The 17,690-nt window shown below is 37.1% G+C and overlaps 2 protein-coding genes across 3 annotated transcripts in view; one reads left to right on the top strand and one right to left on the bottom strand.

The window, feature by feature from the left end:
- The first annotated feature begins 482 nt into the window (after positions 1 to 482).
- On the top strand, positions 483 to 7,088 carry GLRX2 (glutaredoxin 2). Of its 2 annotated transcripts, XM_045809564.2 has the most exons (5): positions 483 to 644; positions 1,224 to 1,400; positions 3,494 to 3,557; positions 5,755 to 5,931; positions 6,799 to 7,088. In XM_045809564.2, the coding sequence occupies exons 1-5, from the start codon at positions 544 to 546 to the stop codon at positions 6,928 to 6,930; spliced, it is 651 nt and encodes a 216-aa protein (XP_045665520.2). In that variant the 5' UTR covers positions 483 to 543; the 3' UTR covers positions 6,931 to 7,088. The 2 variants fall into 2 exon arrangements, with proteins under 2 accessions (XP_045665520.2, XP_045665521.2); XM_045809565.2 differs by lacking the exon at positions 1,224 to 1,400 and having other exon boundaries at positions 486 to 644.
- A 3,890-nt stretch (positions 7,089 to 10,978) lies between these two features.
- Positions 10,979 to 17,690, bottom strand: part of RO60 (Ro60, Y RNA binding protein) — a 28,741-nt gene continuing 22,029 nt past the window's right edge. Inside the window, exon 9 of the mRNA XM_045809568.2 lies at positions 10,979 to 17,435. Within this exon, the coding sequence (XP_045665524.1) occupies positions 17,283 to 17,435 (153 nt within the window). The 3' untranslated portion in view covers positions 10,979 to 17,282. The remainder of the gene's footprint in view (positions 17,436 to 17,690) is intronic.

Here is a 17,690-nt window from a genome sequence, read left to right as displayed (position 1 = left end):
TTAAGATGACATAGTTACGCTCCAACTGCACCGACAGAAACACCTGTCTGACCGGAAGTTGTGATGACGTTACCATCTTTATGTAAACATCCCAGGCATTTCGATTCTTTCTTTCGGACAGTCATTTTTCTTCTCCGTTTGGCCAGAATGTTAGCCACAATCCCCACGCGGTGTTTCCTCCGGCTTGTGAGCCTTTATGAGCGTCCCTAACCCCTAAAGAAACAGGTGCAGGGCTGCGCCGAGCTCTGGAAGCCCGCAGGTGAGGCGTCGGCGTGGGCCTGGACGGCAGTTTACCTACACGTGTCCCGCACTCCCCCCGACTCTGCGCCCTCGGGGCGCCGGGCACCGGCCACCTGCGTTGGGAAGACTCACGCGGCCGCGCCGAGAAGACCGGCGGCCGCTAGGGCAGCCCGGCGGGGCGGGGAGAGGCGGGCCCGGCCGCCCAGGGGCCGGGCGTGCGGGGGCAGGGCCGGGTGGCGGAGGCGGGCTCTCCCTCGCTGCGGTCTCCACCCTCTCCGCGCGCGGCGGCCGGGCGGTCGGACCATGTCTTGGCCCCGCGCGGCGCTGCTGAGGACGAGGCTGGTTCGGAGCGGGAGCGGCTCGGCGGGCCGGCTCGGCGGGGCGGCAGGAGCTGCGTTCTCTGGGTACGGGGCGCGGCGGGCAAGACACGGGGGCTTTGGCGTGGGGGGTTCGGCTTGGCGCGGAGGCCTCGCAGGGGTCTGGACTGAGCGGTGGGCTCGGGCTCCTCTCTCCCTGGCCCAGGGTGGGCCCAGTGTCCCGTCAGCGAAGGGCCCTCAGAGGGCGGCGGGAGCCCAGGAAGGGGTGTGTGTGTGAATGATGCCCTAGGCGGTTGTGCCTCCTTACGGATCCTGTGACTCTTCGGTCGAAAATACCCGAGTCGTGGTCACTTGGACAACCCGCCCCCCGCCCCGCCTCATAAATTGCGATTTCAGATAAACAGCGATTAATTTTTAGTCTTAGTGTATCCCAAATATTGCACGATTATACTTAGACTTACAGTTACTCGCTTTTTATGTGAACTTCTAATGTGATCGAGCGTTCTGCATTTTTATTTGCTAAACCTGGCAACCCTACCGCAGGAAGTGAAGGGGACGCTTCCTACTAAATGGCTCAGTCTTTGAGGATAGGGACTGTGACTTACTCCTGTAGATGTCGCCTCTGGCTAGACCGAGGATGGCTTTCCCTGTGCTCCTCGCTCCCAGGCCTGCCGTGGAGGACCCACTGCCTAGGCTGATGCTGTGCCACCCTGAGGCCCGAGCCGGTGCGCCACGGTCGTTCTGCCAGTTCGAATGGCTGTGCCTGCCACTGTGCATCCATCCCTGTCTTGGAGTCTCTTCCTTCCCGCCTGGTTTGGTAACTCTGACCAGATCTGCAAGACTGTAGGAACTGTTAATTATCTTTCTATTCTCAGCTGGTGACCCACTCCGGAAGGCGCTGACCACATGGTGTTAACTATTTGACTGACAGGTCCTTGAGCCCCTGACGTGTTTTTCCAAAGCTATGTATCCCTGGGGCATTTAGCATTTCGCCTACTTAGTGTATAGGAGGCGCTCCATAAATGTGGCCTGGCTAATGGGTACATCAGTGTTGAAGTGAAACGTTTCTTGTGCGCTTCTCTGTTGATGTCTGTTTCCTTACTAGATTAATAACTTTTGCCAAGCTCAACCAGAATTGAAGGAAAAAGGTGCTTTCCAGAAACTCTCTTTTATTTGGGAGAGTAGGGGGTGGTATTTCAGATGCACTTCCTACCTCCTCTCACTCCCCAAGATAACTTGCGTTTGTAGGTTCTACTGGAACTCCTACTTCAGTAGTAAATATTGTGGTAGGTGGTTTGGGGATGATGGTTAGATGCTGGACCAGAGATGAAAAGGACTTGTTTTCTTAGTTGATAACCAAATAAGTTGTTGACTTATTACACTAAAGCACCTTCTTAGGTCCAGGCCATGCCTGTTAACCCCCCGTTTGTGCTCCAAGAATTCAGCCTGCTTTTTTCTTAACAGGCATCCTCTGCCCTTGGCCTAAGTTGCTTGCAGTCTCCCTCACATGCTACTCCTAACCCCTTCCTGAGATAAGTGCATAGGCCCTTTTTGTTTTAAAGATTTCCTTGCTAACTATTGGGAAGCAAGGAGTAATAGATTGTAAACATTGGGGAGTTCTAATGTTATAATGTTCCCTTGGAGTAGTTCCTGCCTCTAACTCTGTAATTACTGAAGTGATGTTTGTTATAGCATCCTTACTCTAAGTGTGCAGGGCACGGCTATGTAGATCAGCCGCTCATCATCCAAGGATAACATGTAAAAAATCCATTTAAATTTTTTTAAAGTAAGTCCTGCACCCAATGTGGGGCTCGGATTCACAGCCCCGAGATAAAGAATTGCATGCCCTACCAACTATGCCAGCTAGGTCCCCCAGCATTTAAATTTTAAATGCCTCAAAATGAATGAGTGAAGTGTTTGGAAGGAGAAGTTTTTCTATCAAAACTTGAATTTGGAACATAATCATAAGGAGACTATTTTTGGAAATATTTGAAACTTCAATTCCTTATCTTATTCTCTTAATCTTTAGATATTCGAGTAATTCTCTTTTGAAGCCCATATTATTCTATGATTCTTTTCTAAGATTTGTAATTTTGCTCTAACTAGTTTGCATCAGGATGTTGGATATGGTTTGGACAATGCAATAGGGACTGGCTGATCAAGAAAGATAAAGTGGATGGGGAAAGTTCTAGGGGTAGGCAGAGAGATTTGATCATATAAAACACTAAAATATTTTAGTGAATATATTCCTGTTAAAATGAATGCCTCCTTTTACAAGCTCCCAACAGCTGGGTTTTGGATAATACATACCTACAGGGTCCCTGTAATCAGGAAATGATAGTAATAGTGTTAAACATTATTGAGCAAGTGATCAAGGCACTGTTCTGCTTTCTATCAATTCATTTAATCTTCATAAAACCCTTTGAGGTGGGAGTGACTATTATTCCTACTTTACAGATTGGGAAACTTGGAGCTATGAATGTTGTGGCTGACATACCTTAGTTTCCTTAAAATCTTTGGATTTTTGTAGGTTCTCTGTGTCACTGTGTTCATGGAGATTTGGCATATTTTAATATGAAGATAGAAACTTTTTTTAAACTAATGATCAGGTTAATCTCAATCATTAGGACAGTCTTTTCAAAATTTGGTGTTCAGAAATAAGAGTGTGTTAGGGTTTAAACACAGTAAATGTGGTTTTACCAAATAATTAAGGACATTAGGAGGCTAGAGAGGCACACAGTCCCTTTTGGTTTTTGTAAATAGTACTTTGTAAACTGGCATTTTTGTATTAATAAGTAAAACTCTTTTTTCTGTTTCATAGATTTGGATATATATTTGCATATCAGGTTTTCTTCAAATGGATTTCATTTGCTTTATTATCATTAATGATTATCTTTAATGTTTAAAGCTGCACTACCTTTTAAAATTCTTTTTAGGATGGGGAACAGCACATCATCATCTTTGGGGAAGTCAGCAACTGCTCCTGTGAATCAGATTCAAGTGAGTGATGTGGGAGACATAGGAAAAAACTTTCCTCTGTAGAAAAAGAATTGTGTTTTACACATTTAACATGCTTATTCAGTATCCAACCTGACATAGTTCAGCACATGAATTACTAAATGTGTATTTTAAAATCTGCTATCAAAATAATCCATGTGACAGAAAAATTCTAGATCATATTGGTAGTCAAAATTTATGAGATCTATTATTAATGATGTCTTTTCTCCCTCTAAGTTTGGTCTGTGAGGTTAGCTCTTCCTTTCCCTCAGACTTACCTCAGGTCTCCTGTTGATACCAGTCAAGCTGCTGTTAGCCAGAGGTACGGTTTGATTTTGGCCTGGGAAGCTGTTTAACAGCTTTCTCCCCTAACACAGAACTGAGTATGCTGTAGTTAGTCTAGAAATGATCCTCTCAAGGACACCATGTGCTGCTAGGTACTGTTTTCCTCTCTTTCACTGCAAAACCCAGTTCATTCTGCTTCAGAAATCTTCTCTGGTATGTGTGTTTTCCTTCCCTTGCAGTCTCCAAGACATAGTCATGTTTTTCTTTCTCTGTTCTTCACCACCAACCACCACCACGTATATAACATTTCTGCCTTTAATTAATTTGGCTAAAAAAGTATTCACTCACAGCCGATGAATGTAATAGCAATGCTAGAAACCTGTTGTGAGGGAATTCCCTTTTTAAAACAAGAATACAAAATCATGAAAATTTAGCAAGGTTGAGCTCGAGAGAAGGTGAGAAGGATTGTTCAAGACATTCTGGCACTGTCATCTTGAGTTTCAACTCACTTTGGAATCTCTTCATCAGTGTTTTTACTGCATGTCAGGACCCAGAATGCTCAGCTCTCTCTGCAGGATGGTCTCGGTGTGCCTATAACCTGAGGTGGCATGGTGGAGGAAAGAGCACTAGCTTTGGTTTTGGGACAGGTTGGATTAAATCCTAGTATTGTGAACTTCTCAACCTCAGTTTTCTCATCTATAAAATGGATGCATTCATACATGTCTGGTATGGCTGGCTCTCTCCGAGACAGACTTCTATATTGAATATTATGAGTAATCAGAAGAGAAAGCATAAAAATAGACCAACTTGCAGACAGCTAGACTGTGCCTTAAAACCACTGACACCCAAGGATGGATGTAACTTTAGAATTACTTTGCCTGGATACTACTGAATTTTGGCTTTCATCTTGAAGGTGTTGCTTATGACCCACATAAGAACAACCTAGGCAGGTGCTTGGGTGATAGACTTACTTATCCAGAATCTCTTGAAGGACCTGAATATTCATATATTTAGAAACAAATTTCACAAGCAATGCAGATGCATAGCAAAATCTCATGGTATTTGTGATAAAGGCCTGGAGAGTAGTTTCCAAACCAGGCTGGTATTAGAATCATCTAGGAAGTTAAAAAAAAAAAAAAAAAGTTTCTGACTTCTGCCTGAAATCCTTTGAATCAGCATTTCTGGTAGTAACTTTTCCAGAAACAACAATATAAAAATGCCTTATCAATGCTGTAATGACAGTTATTTTTAACTATATAGATATATAGGAAGGAATGGAAGTTGAGGGGGTAAGCTATTGTTTATACGTGGATCAGTGAAAGCCTTACATTTTAAATAGGAATCACATATCAGTTCTCACCATTACAAGTTAAGGTAAGGAGTTAACTCCTAAACACCCACCGAGTATTTAAGAAGCAATGTAACAGTTTAAGTGCCTGGGCTGCAGAATCAGACTTGCCTGGGCTCAGATTTCAGCTTTCCAGCTCTTATTAGGTGAGGACTATGAGTAAGTCACTTACCTTCCTATGTGCCTCACTTTCCCCATCTGTAAAGTAGAGATGATAATAGGAACTATCTCAGGATTATAGTGAGGTTTACATGAGCTAGTAAAAGGTCAGGTGTTAAGAACTGTGTCTCGCACACAGACATGTTTGCTGTATATGAATTGGCTATGATTATTGTTGTTATCACTCCATGCCAACTTTGCATCTGTTATATCCTTTTTCCCTAAAAACATCTCTTTTAAATGAATAATACTCTCAATCTGCAGATGAGAAAATAGATGATGGAGACTTAGTTTGAGCACTGAATCATGAGACTCCAAAATCCATCCCCTTTCCACTATAATAATGATTTCTTTCCAGAAGGTAATGTCTGGAATTAAAAAAAAATTTTTTTGTTTGTTTGACTTCAGGAAACAATTTCTGATAATTGTGTGGTGATTTTCTCAAAAACATCTTGTTCTTACTGCACAATGGCAAAAAAACTTTTCCACGACATGAATGTTAAGTATAAAGTGGTGGAATTGGACATGCTTGAATATGGAAGTCAATTTCAAGATGCTCTCTACAAAATGACTGGTGAAAGAACTGTGAGTGTATCCTCTATGGTGCTTTTCCTCCGAATAGGTGGTACCTGGGTCTCCTAGAGCCTGGACCCTTGTGTTAAGAAAAGTGAGCCAGGCATTCTCTCTCTCATCCTCTGAGAATCTTACATGGATAAAGAAATGGCAGATCTGGGAACAAGATTCAGAGACTGAGGAACAGCAGAATTCATTCATTTTATTTTTATTCTTGCCATATGTGCGTGCGTGTGTGTGTTTTGACTAGGAGGGTGGGGTGATGGAGTGCTTGTCTGTGAATCTTTGAGATCCTCCTGGAACTCTTCTCAAGATGAAATCCTTCCTCCCTTTGCTTGAACAGTACAGACCATGGATCAGTCTTCAGTTACTGTGCTAATAGGGGTGCTTTAGTTCTTCATGTTTTTAGATTCCTGAAATTTGTCCAACCATATGCATTTTTTCAATGAAGTGCATTATCAGGAAAATACATAATGTTGCCATTTTCCTTCTTGTTTCTATGTGCATGGAAGATGTTTATAGTGTAATCTTCCCTTTCAGTAAACAAATATAAACAAAACAGATATAAACTAAACATAAACAGTAATTACAAGCTGTGTGATTTATGTGCCATAGCAATTAGAAGGAAAGGCTTGAGTGTCAGATTGCCCTGGATTTATCATTGTGAGTTGGGGCAAGTTGTCATGTCTCATTTCCCTCCAAAATAAGGCTAAAATTAGTACCTACCTCAAGGGTTGTAAAGATTTAAGTACTTTGTGAAAGAGCTGAGTCTGGTGCTTGGCCCATAAAAGGACCCAGAGTATGAACATCTATTATTATTATGTGAAAGGTCTTACTTCTGAAAATAGAGTGACACCTAATCTTTTGTTTATCCAACAGGTACCAAGAATATTTATCAATGGAACTTTTATTGGAGGTGCAACTGACACTCATAGGCTTCACAAAGAAGGGAAATTGCTTCCACTAGTTCATCAGTGTTATTTAAAAAAAAGTAAGAGGAAAGAATTTTAGTGATGTAGGTGCTCATAGCGTTGCTAGTAAAATGTCAGTGATTTAAAGTGATAATGCCTGATAATGCCTTTTAAATGTTTGAGGATGTTTTAAATATGTAAATTATCTTCCTGAAAAAGTTGTAAAACTAATGAACAATAAATTGCTGTGGAAATCTCTTCTTCTTACTTGTCAATTCTTTTTTTTTTTTTTTTTTTTTTTGGATTTTATTTATTTATTTGACAGAGAGACAGCAAGAGAGGGAACACAAGCAGGGGGAGTGGGAGAGGGAGAAGCAGGCTTCCCGCTGAGCAGGGAGCCCTGGATCATGACTTGAGCCCAAGGCAGACGCTTAACAACTGAGCCACCCAGGCGCCCCCTACTTGCCAATTCTTGAGCAAAGGGATGGTATTTAAAACTATAGGGGTGAAATTGTATCAAAAGATAAGAATGTGTTTTATTAATAATTTATGTATGAATCTTACAACCAAGAGCTAGAAGGTAAGCATTTGGGATTATTTATTCTGTGTAGTATTCAGAAGGATCACCTTTTATGGCTTTCAGTGGTGAGGACTGATTTATGATTTCTCTTTAAAATGGAAGGTTCTCCCAGATCTAGTTGTCAACTCAGTGGGAATATCCTTGTACTATATTATGACAAACCTTCACACTTTGTACTTCCAGAGTAAAAGAAGTATATTAAATTTGTAGGATGGAATGAAGTTAATTTCAGAGAAACCAAATGACTTAGTAGTTCCAGAGAACAGAACTGTACGTAGGGGGCAGAAATTATGAGGAAGATTTCAGCACTGTATGAATTTTTGAAATAGTTCAGAAATGTACTTGAGTTTTATTGTGAGGTGGAAAGTTCTACTTTTCAAAATGTGTTGAAAGGCTGTTGGAAACTTTCCTTTAAGAGAGCCAAGTATTGGGTGGGAGGTTAGACTGTTAATTTCTAATGTAGGTATTCTTCAATTCTGTGATTGATTCAGACTGATCTTATCTCACATAAACTTAGCAAACAAGATTTATTCTATACGAAGTCTTATTTTAGAATAATTAAAAATAGGGGGGCCTGGGTGGCTCAGTCAGTTAAGCATCTGCCTTCGGCTCAGGTCATGGTCCTGGGGTCCTGGGATCCAGTCCCACAACAGGTTCCCTGCCCAGTGGGGGGCCTGCTTCTCCCTCTCCCTCTGCCGCTCCCCCTGCTTGTGCTGTCAAATAAAATCTTAAAAATAATAATTAAAAATATTTTGATACTTGATTAATCACATCCCTTTTTCAAGCTTCTTATCAAAAATAATGTTTTAAGTGCATTTTCTAGGAGGCATTTTCCTAGCTGATCCCATCGAGTCATTAGGGCAGATTGCCAGATGCTGGGAAGAGATGTGCTTCTGCTTTCTGGTCAAGATGGACCAAGGAATTTGGGACAGTTCTGCAGGAGATAGCTGGTGACTTTTTTGGCCATATGCCATCAATGATGCTTCATATATGGATTTATTAGACTGCCATTAGGAGACCTTGGTAAAGCTAGAGTCTGTATTATTTCATTCTCATGTGGTAAATTGGAACACTGGAACGGAACAGAGAATGGCGTGTCCTTTAGTCCTTTATTTTGCATTGTGCCAATGAGAATTTTACATGCTTGCTATGTCGTCTCTTCCATCTGGCTGTTCCTCCTATGTCCTTTTATAATAAACCAGTAATCTAGTAAGTAAATGTTTCTCTGAGTTCGGTGAGCCATTCTAGCAAATCAGTTGTCCCAGAGTCCTTGGAACCCTTAATCTAGAGCTGGTCAGTCAGAATAACAGGTGACAGCCTGGATTTCAGATTGGTGCCTGAGGCAGGGTTTGAGGGGCAGTCTTGTCCGGCTGAGCAGCTGCCCTGACGGACCCATCTCAGATAATCAATACTTACTTAGTTTTAACTGAAAGGAGCTAGTTACAAAGCCTAGGGTGAAAGGGGAGGGATTTGGACAGGGACTACAACAAACCACTAAATCCTCAGTGAAAGAAAATCATTCTTAGTACATTAATCAGTGATTAATACCTATTAAGACAGAGAGATGTTCAAAACACACATCACAGTAGGTGTGACCAGTAGGTAGGTGACAATCTCTTGGAATGATAAATTCCTTTTTATAAAATACAGATAATACCATCTTCCTATTTATTTTGGGAGATGGAAATAATGTAAATCACACCGCATGGTGCTTAGGCAGTAGACTTTTCAAAATGTAATGACTGTTATAATCACAGTGGCTCAGAAGTATGTATGGTTTTCTTGTGGACCCATCAGGATTTTCCAACATCCTAGTTAAGATTTTAGAGGGGCGTATTTACATTTCTTCTCTCTTCTCATTATGTCTTATCCTGGGCTGCTATAGCAAATTACCATAGACTGGATGGTTTAGACAACAAACATTTATTTCTTAAATTTCTGGAGGCTGGGAAGTCCAAGATCAAGGTGTGTGCTAATTTGGTTTTTGGTGTGGGCCAGCTTCCTGGTTTGCAAATGGCCATCTTCTGTGTGTCCGCATGGCAGCAGAGAGAAACAAACTGTCTTGTCTCTTCTTACAAAGGCACTAAACCATCAGGAGGGCTCCACTCTAAAGACCTAATCATCTTCCTAAGGGCCCCGTCATCAATACCATCACACGGGGAATCAGGGTTTAACATACAAATTTTGGGGAGACATTTAGTTTGTAACACTGTATCTTCAGCTTGATAAAAGTATAATATAAATCTAAGGCAAAACTAGATACAAGTTATCCCAGCAGCTGTTTTTCCAGAACCAAAGGCTAGAAAGAAGAAAATGGTGATCAGTTTAAGAAAAGGTAATGTTATCTTATTTTTCAGTATTTAATTTTTAATATTAAGATTTGGAAGATAAACGGTTTACTGTAGCCTACTAATATTAAAAAATGGGCTGTTTCTCATTTTACCACTAATCAATTTATCCCTGGATTGCCAAAATATCTAATAGGGAAGCTAAAAAGCTGTTGAGAAAAAAATTGGTATTTTGTCTAAATGGATCTGGATTGTTTACTAGTATTGTAAAAAATACCATTTGAACAATAAAGTCGCATCTTCTCGATAAGGTTTAATATGGATAAATGTTTTTTTAAACTTTAAAAGAAAATTTGACAAGAGAGCAAGCGGAGGGAGGGGCAAGAGAGAGAGAATCCTGAAGCAGACTCCCTACTGAGCGGGGAGCCCAATGCGGTGCTCAATCCCGGCACCGAGATCATGACCTGAGCTGAAATCAAGAGTGGGCTGCTTAACCACGTACTGTTAAGTCTAGTTTTCTTTATCCATGAAGAAATGCATAATTTGTGATCTTACTTTCTCCATGCAACTGCTGTCATCTTTAAATATAGAACTATAAAATCAACCAAATGTTCAAGGTTTTGGTAGGTATATTCTGATGTAACTTGCTTTTACTCTTTTGTATAACCTATATGCTCAGATCTTAGAAGTTTTCAGAAGTTTTATGGGAATTTAGAGAGACAAGAAAGGTCTGCATTGGCACTAAAACTTTTTGTTTACATAATTGATTTTTTGTTTTTAAGATTTTTTATTTATTTATTTGACAGAGAGAGAGAGGCAGCCAGAGAGAGAAGAAACACAAGCAGGGGGCATGGGAGAGGAAGAAGCAGGCTCCCAGTGGAGGAGCCTGATGTGGGACTCGATCCCAGGACTCTGGGATCACGCCCTGGGCCGAAGGCAGATGCTTAACGACTGAGCCACCCAGGCGCCCTACATAATTGATTTTTGATGTTAGCATCACTTTTCCCGAAGGTAACTTTTGAGTAATTTCTTCACAAAAGAATCCTGTTATAAAACTCTTTAAAAATATGCATTTTGGTTAAATCCAGTAATCCACTGGGAAAGATTCCTCAACCACATGTATTTTAAATATATACAATTAGAGGCATTTATAAGGCTAATGTTAATTATCAAACTAATTTCATCTTATTCAAATTTTATAACAGATTACTAAGAGCCTTAGGTTTTATAAGGCATATTATAACCTTAAAATTCTTATTTCTTTAAAGAAATGAAGACCATTATTTGATGTGCATAGAGTTTATTTGGTGTGTCTATCAATTCCTACAATAATACAATTGACCAGAAGCAGTTCCCATAATGTGCATCTGCACCCCATGTCTACAATGATGTATTCAGTATGCTATTTTGCAAGGCTAGAAAAGGAGAGAAAAATCAAGATTTCACAGTATTGGTGAAAACTTTTATCATGAAATAAATTTAATTCATTAGTATTTCATCCATTTTCTATCAGAAAACAGCAAAATTACATTGTTAGGTATATTATTTACAGTGAAAACATGGAAGACAAAAAAGCATCAGTAAGTTTATCAACAGACCTAAGAAACCCCCCACCCCTCTTTTCAGGGTCCCCTCCTTTGAAATGAAACTTATATAAATCAAACTTTGTATCCTTAAGCACCAGCTTGACAATTTAAAGTTTTCTTTCAGTTTTATAAAATATTCCGGCTTTGAAAGGCAAAGTGAATGTAAAAATATGAATGTAATTAAACAAATGACTGGCCCGGATACTTTTTATTGCAACAATCGCAATGTTTTACAACTATATTTACTTTTTTGAATGAATTTGCTTATAGGCTTAAAACAAAGTATTTGCTTTTTGTCTTGAAAAATTCCCTCAAAAAAGTAATCATTTTTGAAACTGTACAACTGTGTTTTTCATTCATAGTGTTTAAATATGCAGCTTGGTCCTTGGAGATTATGTTACACAAAGTCCAGCTTCTTGGATAATTTGTTATACCAAACAATAAAAAAAACTTAAACTACCACAAAATATTACTAATGTTAACAGTCATGTATGTAGAACGTTATCAGTGTACCCAGATTATCCTATTAATAGATGCTTAAACTAAGCAGGTTTTAAAACTTAAGTTAATTTTCATATTATGTAAAAGCAAAAGCTCTAAAAGACCCCTTGAGTTCTGTACTTCAGAAACACTAACACTATTAAGGCATTACTTAATGAACAGACCCTATGGAAAGTAACCAGTATGCCTGTTGGAGAGCTAGTCACATTTTAAGGCAGTCAGAAGATTCATTTTTTTCACTTTAAGGCTCTTGCATACTTAAATTTTATTCTATGCAGGCATTATTCTGTGTAATTTAAATATTCAGTAAGTGGTCAATTACGGAAATCAAAGCCTTTATAAAACAAACGGACAGTTTAGAACTAGATTATAACACCTCTCCCCCAACCAACTTTTTTAAAAAGATCATTTCATGTATCTCAACCCTTTGGAGAATTTCTTCATTATCAGAAGCTGGCAATAAAGGAAGTAAAAAAAAAAACTCAAATGCATTACAAAAATGTTGTCTACTCACACCAAACCACATCATATATAGTCCATATTTAAAATAATAGTGCAACAAAAATATTTTTTGATTACTATTCATTAGTTGTGTAATATTTTAAACTTAATTTGGCTGTACATGGATTCTAAAGTTTACACTACAAATAAAGCCTAATAAGCATTTCAAAAAAAGTTTCAGTATTCTATCAATTATGTGATAATGATATATAAAATAGCAAGGCGTTACCTCATTTACTACCCTCAACAGTCCAAGTGTTCATTAAGTGAATCAAGCAGAAATGTAGCTAACTTATTATTTCTTCTGTTCAAAGTTTTCTGATAACTTCTAAAAGTACAGAAATCTAAATGTATTTTAAAATTCAGTATCATGTATGTTCGTAAAATTCATATGACACATGGTGCTAAATTAAGAAGCAAAGGTAAAAATCTCGTTAGGCTCAGAAACAGCTTTTGTGTATTTTCATTGTATTTATAAAATTCATAACCATTGAAAACAATCATCTAATTTCAGTAATAGAATTTTGCAGTGCAACTCTTCTAGTTTATGTTTCTACCAATTTCCAATATAATTTGATACTTTCATGGTTTAGAATAATGTGTCATTTATTATAATTTTATTCAAACAGTATGCTTAACTACATAAGATTTCTACATGAAAAAATATTGCCATAGAATTTTTAAATTAACTTTGTAATTTTTCAAAAGCAAATAAAAATCTTACCAGTTAAAAAAATGTTAAATGTGAATACAAGTTATTTACAAGATCTTGTATGCCACAAATGATGTATATATAAGCTCAGTGAAGTACTTAGTAGATGAAAGATTTGAAAGTGGTCTTTATATGGAAATATGAACATGAGATGTGCTGTTTTCTGAGTGTTCAGTTGTTTTTCTAAGAGTGCTTTTTCTAAGAGCAAAGTAGATCTAGAATTGCAAACAAAGGCTGAATATTCTTAAAGGCCACAAAATGTTTGCAACCATGTAACACAAAAGGTATACAATATAATTTGATTTGGGGAGAAAATATATTAATCCAATTATTGTTCCGAGAGACCTGCCCATTACTAATTTGGAAAAATATGATCTTAAATCTGTATGGAACAAATGGAAATCTGCAAAGAGATTCATCCCAACTCTAAATATGGGTGATTTTCCTTTCATTTTATTACCGAGGTAAGAGCAGGGCTAGAAACAGAAGGCAAAAATGTCAGAATAAAGTAATTTTAAGGAAAAAACAAACAAACCAAGGTATAATTTTCCAACAAATAAGATTAGGAATCAGACAATAGGGAAATGTGAAATAAAATCTGTACAGGAAATATAACTAAATTCATAGCTTATCTTTTTTTCTAATTCTTCCTTGTGCATGTTTATACTGAGGCTATAGAACACTTCTCTAGAGGGGATATTGCTTCAACAAATCATCCCAAATCTGTGGCATATAAAACTAGAATTTTTCATTTTTGATAACATTCTAAGGGCACCACTTTTCAAGAAATTTTTATTTGTGGATATGAAATCTTTAGGTTAAATTAGGGTAAGTCCAATAACTGATCACAATGACTTCAATTATTGTTTAGATGTGCTTTTAAAATGTTTTTCACTTAACTGTCAGATCCTCCAATTTATCAGAAATTTTGCTTTAAATTTCCAAAATAATTTTATATTATTTTTGCAAAATCTCAGAAAATGAGGGCAAAATCCTGATAAAATGATATACTATCATTTGTAGATTTACCTGTTATTTTAAAAGGTTAATCAAATGCTTATTAATAGTGTTTCTTCATTTAGAATATAAGTTTTTCTAAGTATCCAAGTGGATCTTAAGACTTGGAATATGTTACTTTCTCTTGATCAGACAACAGTGACTTCTAGTCAATAATACTCACCTTCACTATAAACATTTTTCTTCCACATTTTCCCACTCAGAACAGGAATGTTTTAATGAATTACTGAGCCTATTGAATGGTTTTTCGAAAACATTTTATCATTTGAAACATGTATCTCCTATTAAGCTGTTTTTAATTAAAAAAAGTTCTGATTTGTATTGCAAGCCCTCCTCCTAATTTAAGCTTTTATACAGATATCAAATCATTGATTCTTCTACGATCCAAGCATCAAGATAGGTCACATTTCAAGGATAACAAAATTGAAGGTTAAACTGGTTGTCTACAATCACATAGTAAGATAAAAGCAAGAGGTTCCAGAGGGGTAACACTAAATTCCATTCACTAGCATCTTCCTCACTAATGTTCCCATAAAACAGTGATTTAACCAATAATATGTAACAGTGTTAATAAATGGAATTCTCAAGAAATTTTAACTAATAAGGAAGGGCAGGATTATAAGACTGGTTTTTGTTTCACTAATTATAACTATACCCTGAAAATATTTACATATTTCCTAGGAAATAAAGTTTATTTTTCTTAGAATTGTTTTTAAAGCAACATTTCCCTAAGTATTAACATAGCAATAATCCTAAAAGTAATTCAGAAAATAAAACTTCCTTATCACTTAAGTACATTTTATTCATAATGAGGTACAGTTTTAAAATTTTTTCTATAGGGCTATGTTATATATAGCAACATAGGTTATTAAGACATTAATTGTAATTGAGGATTACTATGAACTACAAAAGTTACATGTTCATAATTTGTTTTTCTACTCCTAAAGCAATCATGTAGATACATTATTTCCTAATACCTAAAAAGATAAAAGTCTTGAATAATTTTATTTTATCTTCTACTCTTGTGAGTCCATGTCTTCCCATTTTGTGGGGAGATGAATGCTGGAATGGGGATGAAGAGCCCAAGACTGCTAGATCCAGTACTCCAAAGCCATACCATTTCAGACCTTGGATCCCTAACCTATCTTTAAAGATCACCTTTTAAATTTCAGATTTTTTTCTTCCCTAAATCTTATCCTAATCCATTTAATTAGATGCACCTACATACTTCAAAAAGGCCACATCAACTCTTACTTCTCTGATAGACTGATTAGCTTGTGAACATCTAAAAGCACTATAGGAATAGTACATAAGTGAAGGAAATAAACTTTTATGCTATATTCCAGTTAACATTTCTATTAGGAATAAAAAGTTAGATCATGTTATAATTTTTAATTTAAAAAGATCTTGGGTTTACTTAGAAACTTCAAAAACTGTAATTCTACTAGGCTATTTAAACTTTAAGTTCAATCTGAACATATAAATGTTATCAAAAGTAGGTACACCTTACATCCAATGCTTGACAGAGGGCCAAAAAACAGAATGACATCAGAAGCAACGTATGGGGGTGGTGGTGTGCAGACACTACTTTGTTGATAACAAAATCTCAGGTAAATCACAACATTTACAAATTGCTACCAGTTGCCTTGAAGGAATGGCTCATAGCAGAGCCAGCATAAATATGTCAAATAAGTTTGAAAAAGACATTTTGTTTTCACTTCCAGAGCCCAAATTCCTCATGCAACGGAAAATATCTTCACAAGTTCTAATGCTACTGAAGTCCGCCTTTGCCCTCAAAACAAAACCTCTAACTGCTAAGCACACAGAAGGCTATAATTTACATCTACTAGTTTGACTTTTCACAGGACAGTGAGAAGGGCTTTATAAATCCTCAGTAAATCATTATTATGAAATTTTATGTTCTCGTAACCATGATATAATTATGAGCAAAAATATTGGCATTTCAATAGGTTAAACCTCCCCAGAAAGAAGGGACATTTGCTCAAGAAAATAATGCACTTTAGTGTAATGAAAAGTAAGTTTAATATATACAAGTAAAATAGAAAAAAAATTTTCTTACAGACTGGTTAGTGGTAATGTTACTCAAAAGTTGCCTTTCAAACATGAAAGACCTAGCTTGCTTTATTATTATTATTTCTTACACTATCAAAAAGAATGTTTTGCCATAAATGAATAATGGACAGAGATAAGTCATTGACATGTTTACAATTAGAAAATATATAAAACCCATTTACAATTGACTAAAAAAATAGTTAAAGGTAATTAGAATATTTAAAGTAAGGAAAAAGCTAATCTGGTTACAGTTGAGATTTTAATTGTCATACTTTCAGATTTATGAGTGGGAGAGTTAAATGCTTAAAACAGTTTGTTTTCATTTGGTAAGACTATGAAAAAAGAAAAAGTGTGGCTACACGTGGCTATGTTGTTGTATTTCAGCACAAATTGTGAAGTCATGCCCCCACTCTCAGCAATAAAATGGACCAAAACGTACAAAAAGCAAACCAAACAGATTTCCTCAGCTGACACAAACTTTAGTGTCTTTTTCTCAGGGCTTTCCCCCTATTTTTCTGGTTAATGTAACAATCCTACAAATGTAAATAAAATAACAGATTCAAAGTATCTTTTTCACGGAGTAAGAAAGCTGCTATTTATGTGATCTTAGAAAACTCCAAGGAATTTTAAAACTTGTTCATAATTTAATCAAATGTCTTTTTTTTTAAACCCCTTGTTATAAAAATTTACAGATGAATTTCATATTCCATCACAGTAACATGGTCCAGTGCATTTCAGAGTATTTGGACATTATCACAGCTGTCCTTTCCCAATGCAAATATTTAAGAAAACTTTTGAGCACTTTTCAAACAAGTGACATGACAATGGAACTACTTAAACTTTTGGCTCTCACTTCTTTTAAGTAAAAATGTGATTATTCACCACAGCAAAACTCTTTGACTATTTTACAGTGTCTATCAACATGAAGTTCTCTGTTAGATAGAGGGAGCTACAGTGAATTCTGAAGCTATTTCCCAAGAGCTAGTTTAGTAGACAGAAAGAACTTTGGGCTCATCTTTTTTTTTTTTCCTTCCTTTTTTTTTGTTTTTTTGGTAAGGTAAATTTCCATTATGCATATACTATACTACCATCTTATCATCTTTCATTGGATTAAGATTAGCTGGGAAGTAGCTACATATTTTTAGCGAGATCACTGATGGCAACAGACCTCCTAGATCATGCTGGTGCTTATGGTTAAATCACATCTAATGTGAAATTTCGAATTACATCCAGAGCTCCAGTATCAAAGCCACACATATCCAACATGCCTCTATCATCTGGGTCTGCAATGGTAAAACCATTTGATGTCATTCCACAAACAATCAATTTAGCTGGAATGTCCATTTTCTGTAGGAAAAGATCAAAATATGTATTAAAAAATTTATGTAAGCAAAAGCAAATAATCTCTAAAATTAAAACACTTCAAATTCTATCACAACTTTTCATTTTAAAGTCAATTTTTTTTCTCTCCAGAAAATTTACTAATCTTTCAGGGCAAGACTCTGTGATCTTCAGAACAGAAAATAAAATTGTGTATACAGCCTGCCTGAAATTCCTGCTTCCTTGTTCCATGGGCCATAGAGTGCATTCTTATGCAGCCTA

This window comes from Ursus americanus, chromosome 2, assembly GCF_024610735.1.
Source record: "Ursus americanus isolate L20-20 chromosome 2, mUrsAme1.1.p, whole genome shotgun sequence".
Lineage (NCBI taxonomy): Eukaryota > Metazoa > Chordata > Mammalia > Carnivora > Ursidae > Ursus > Ursus americanus.
The sequence above is the reverse complement of the archived record's forward strand: the minus strand, read 5'-3'. Positions and strand labels throughout refer to the sequence as shown.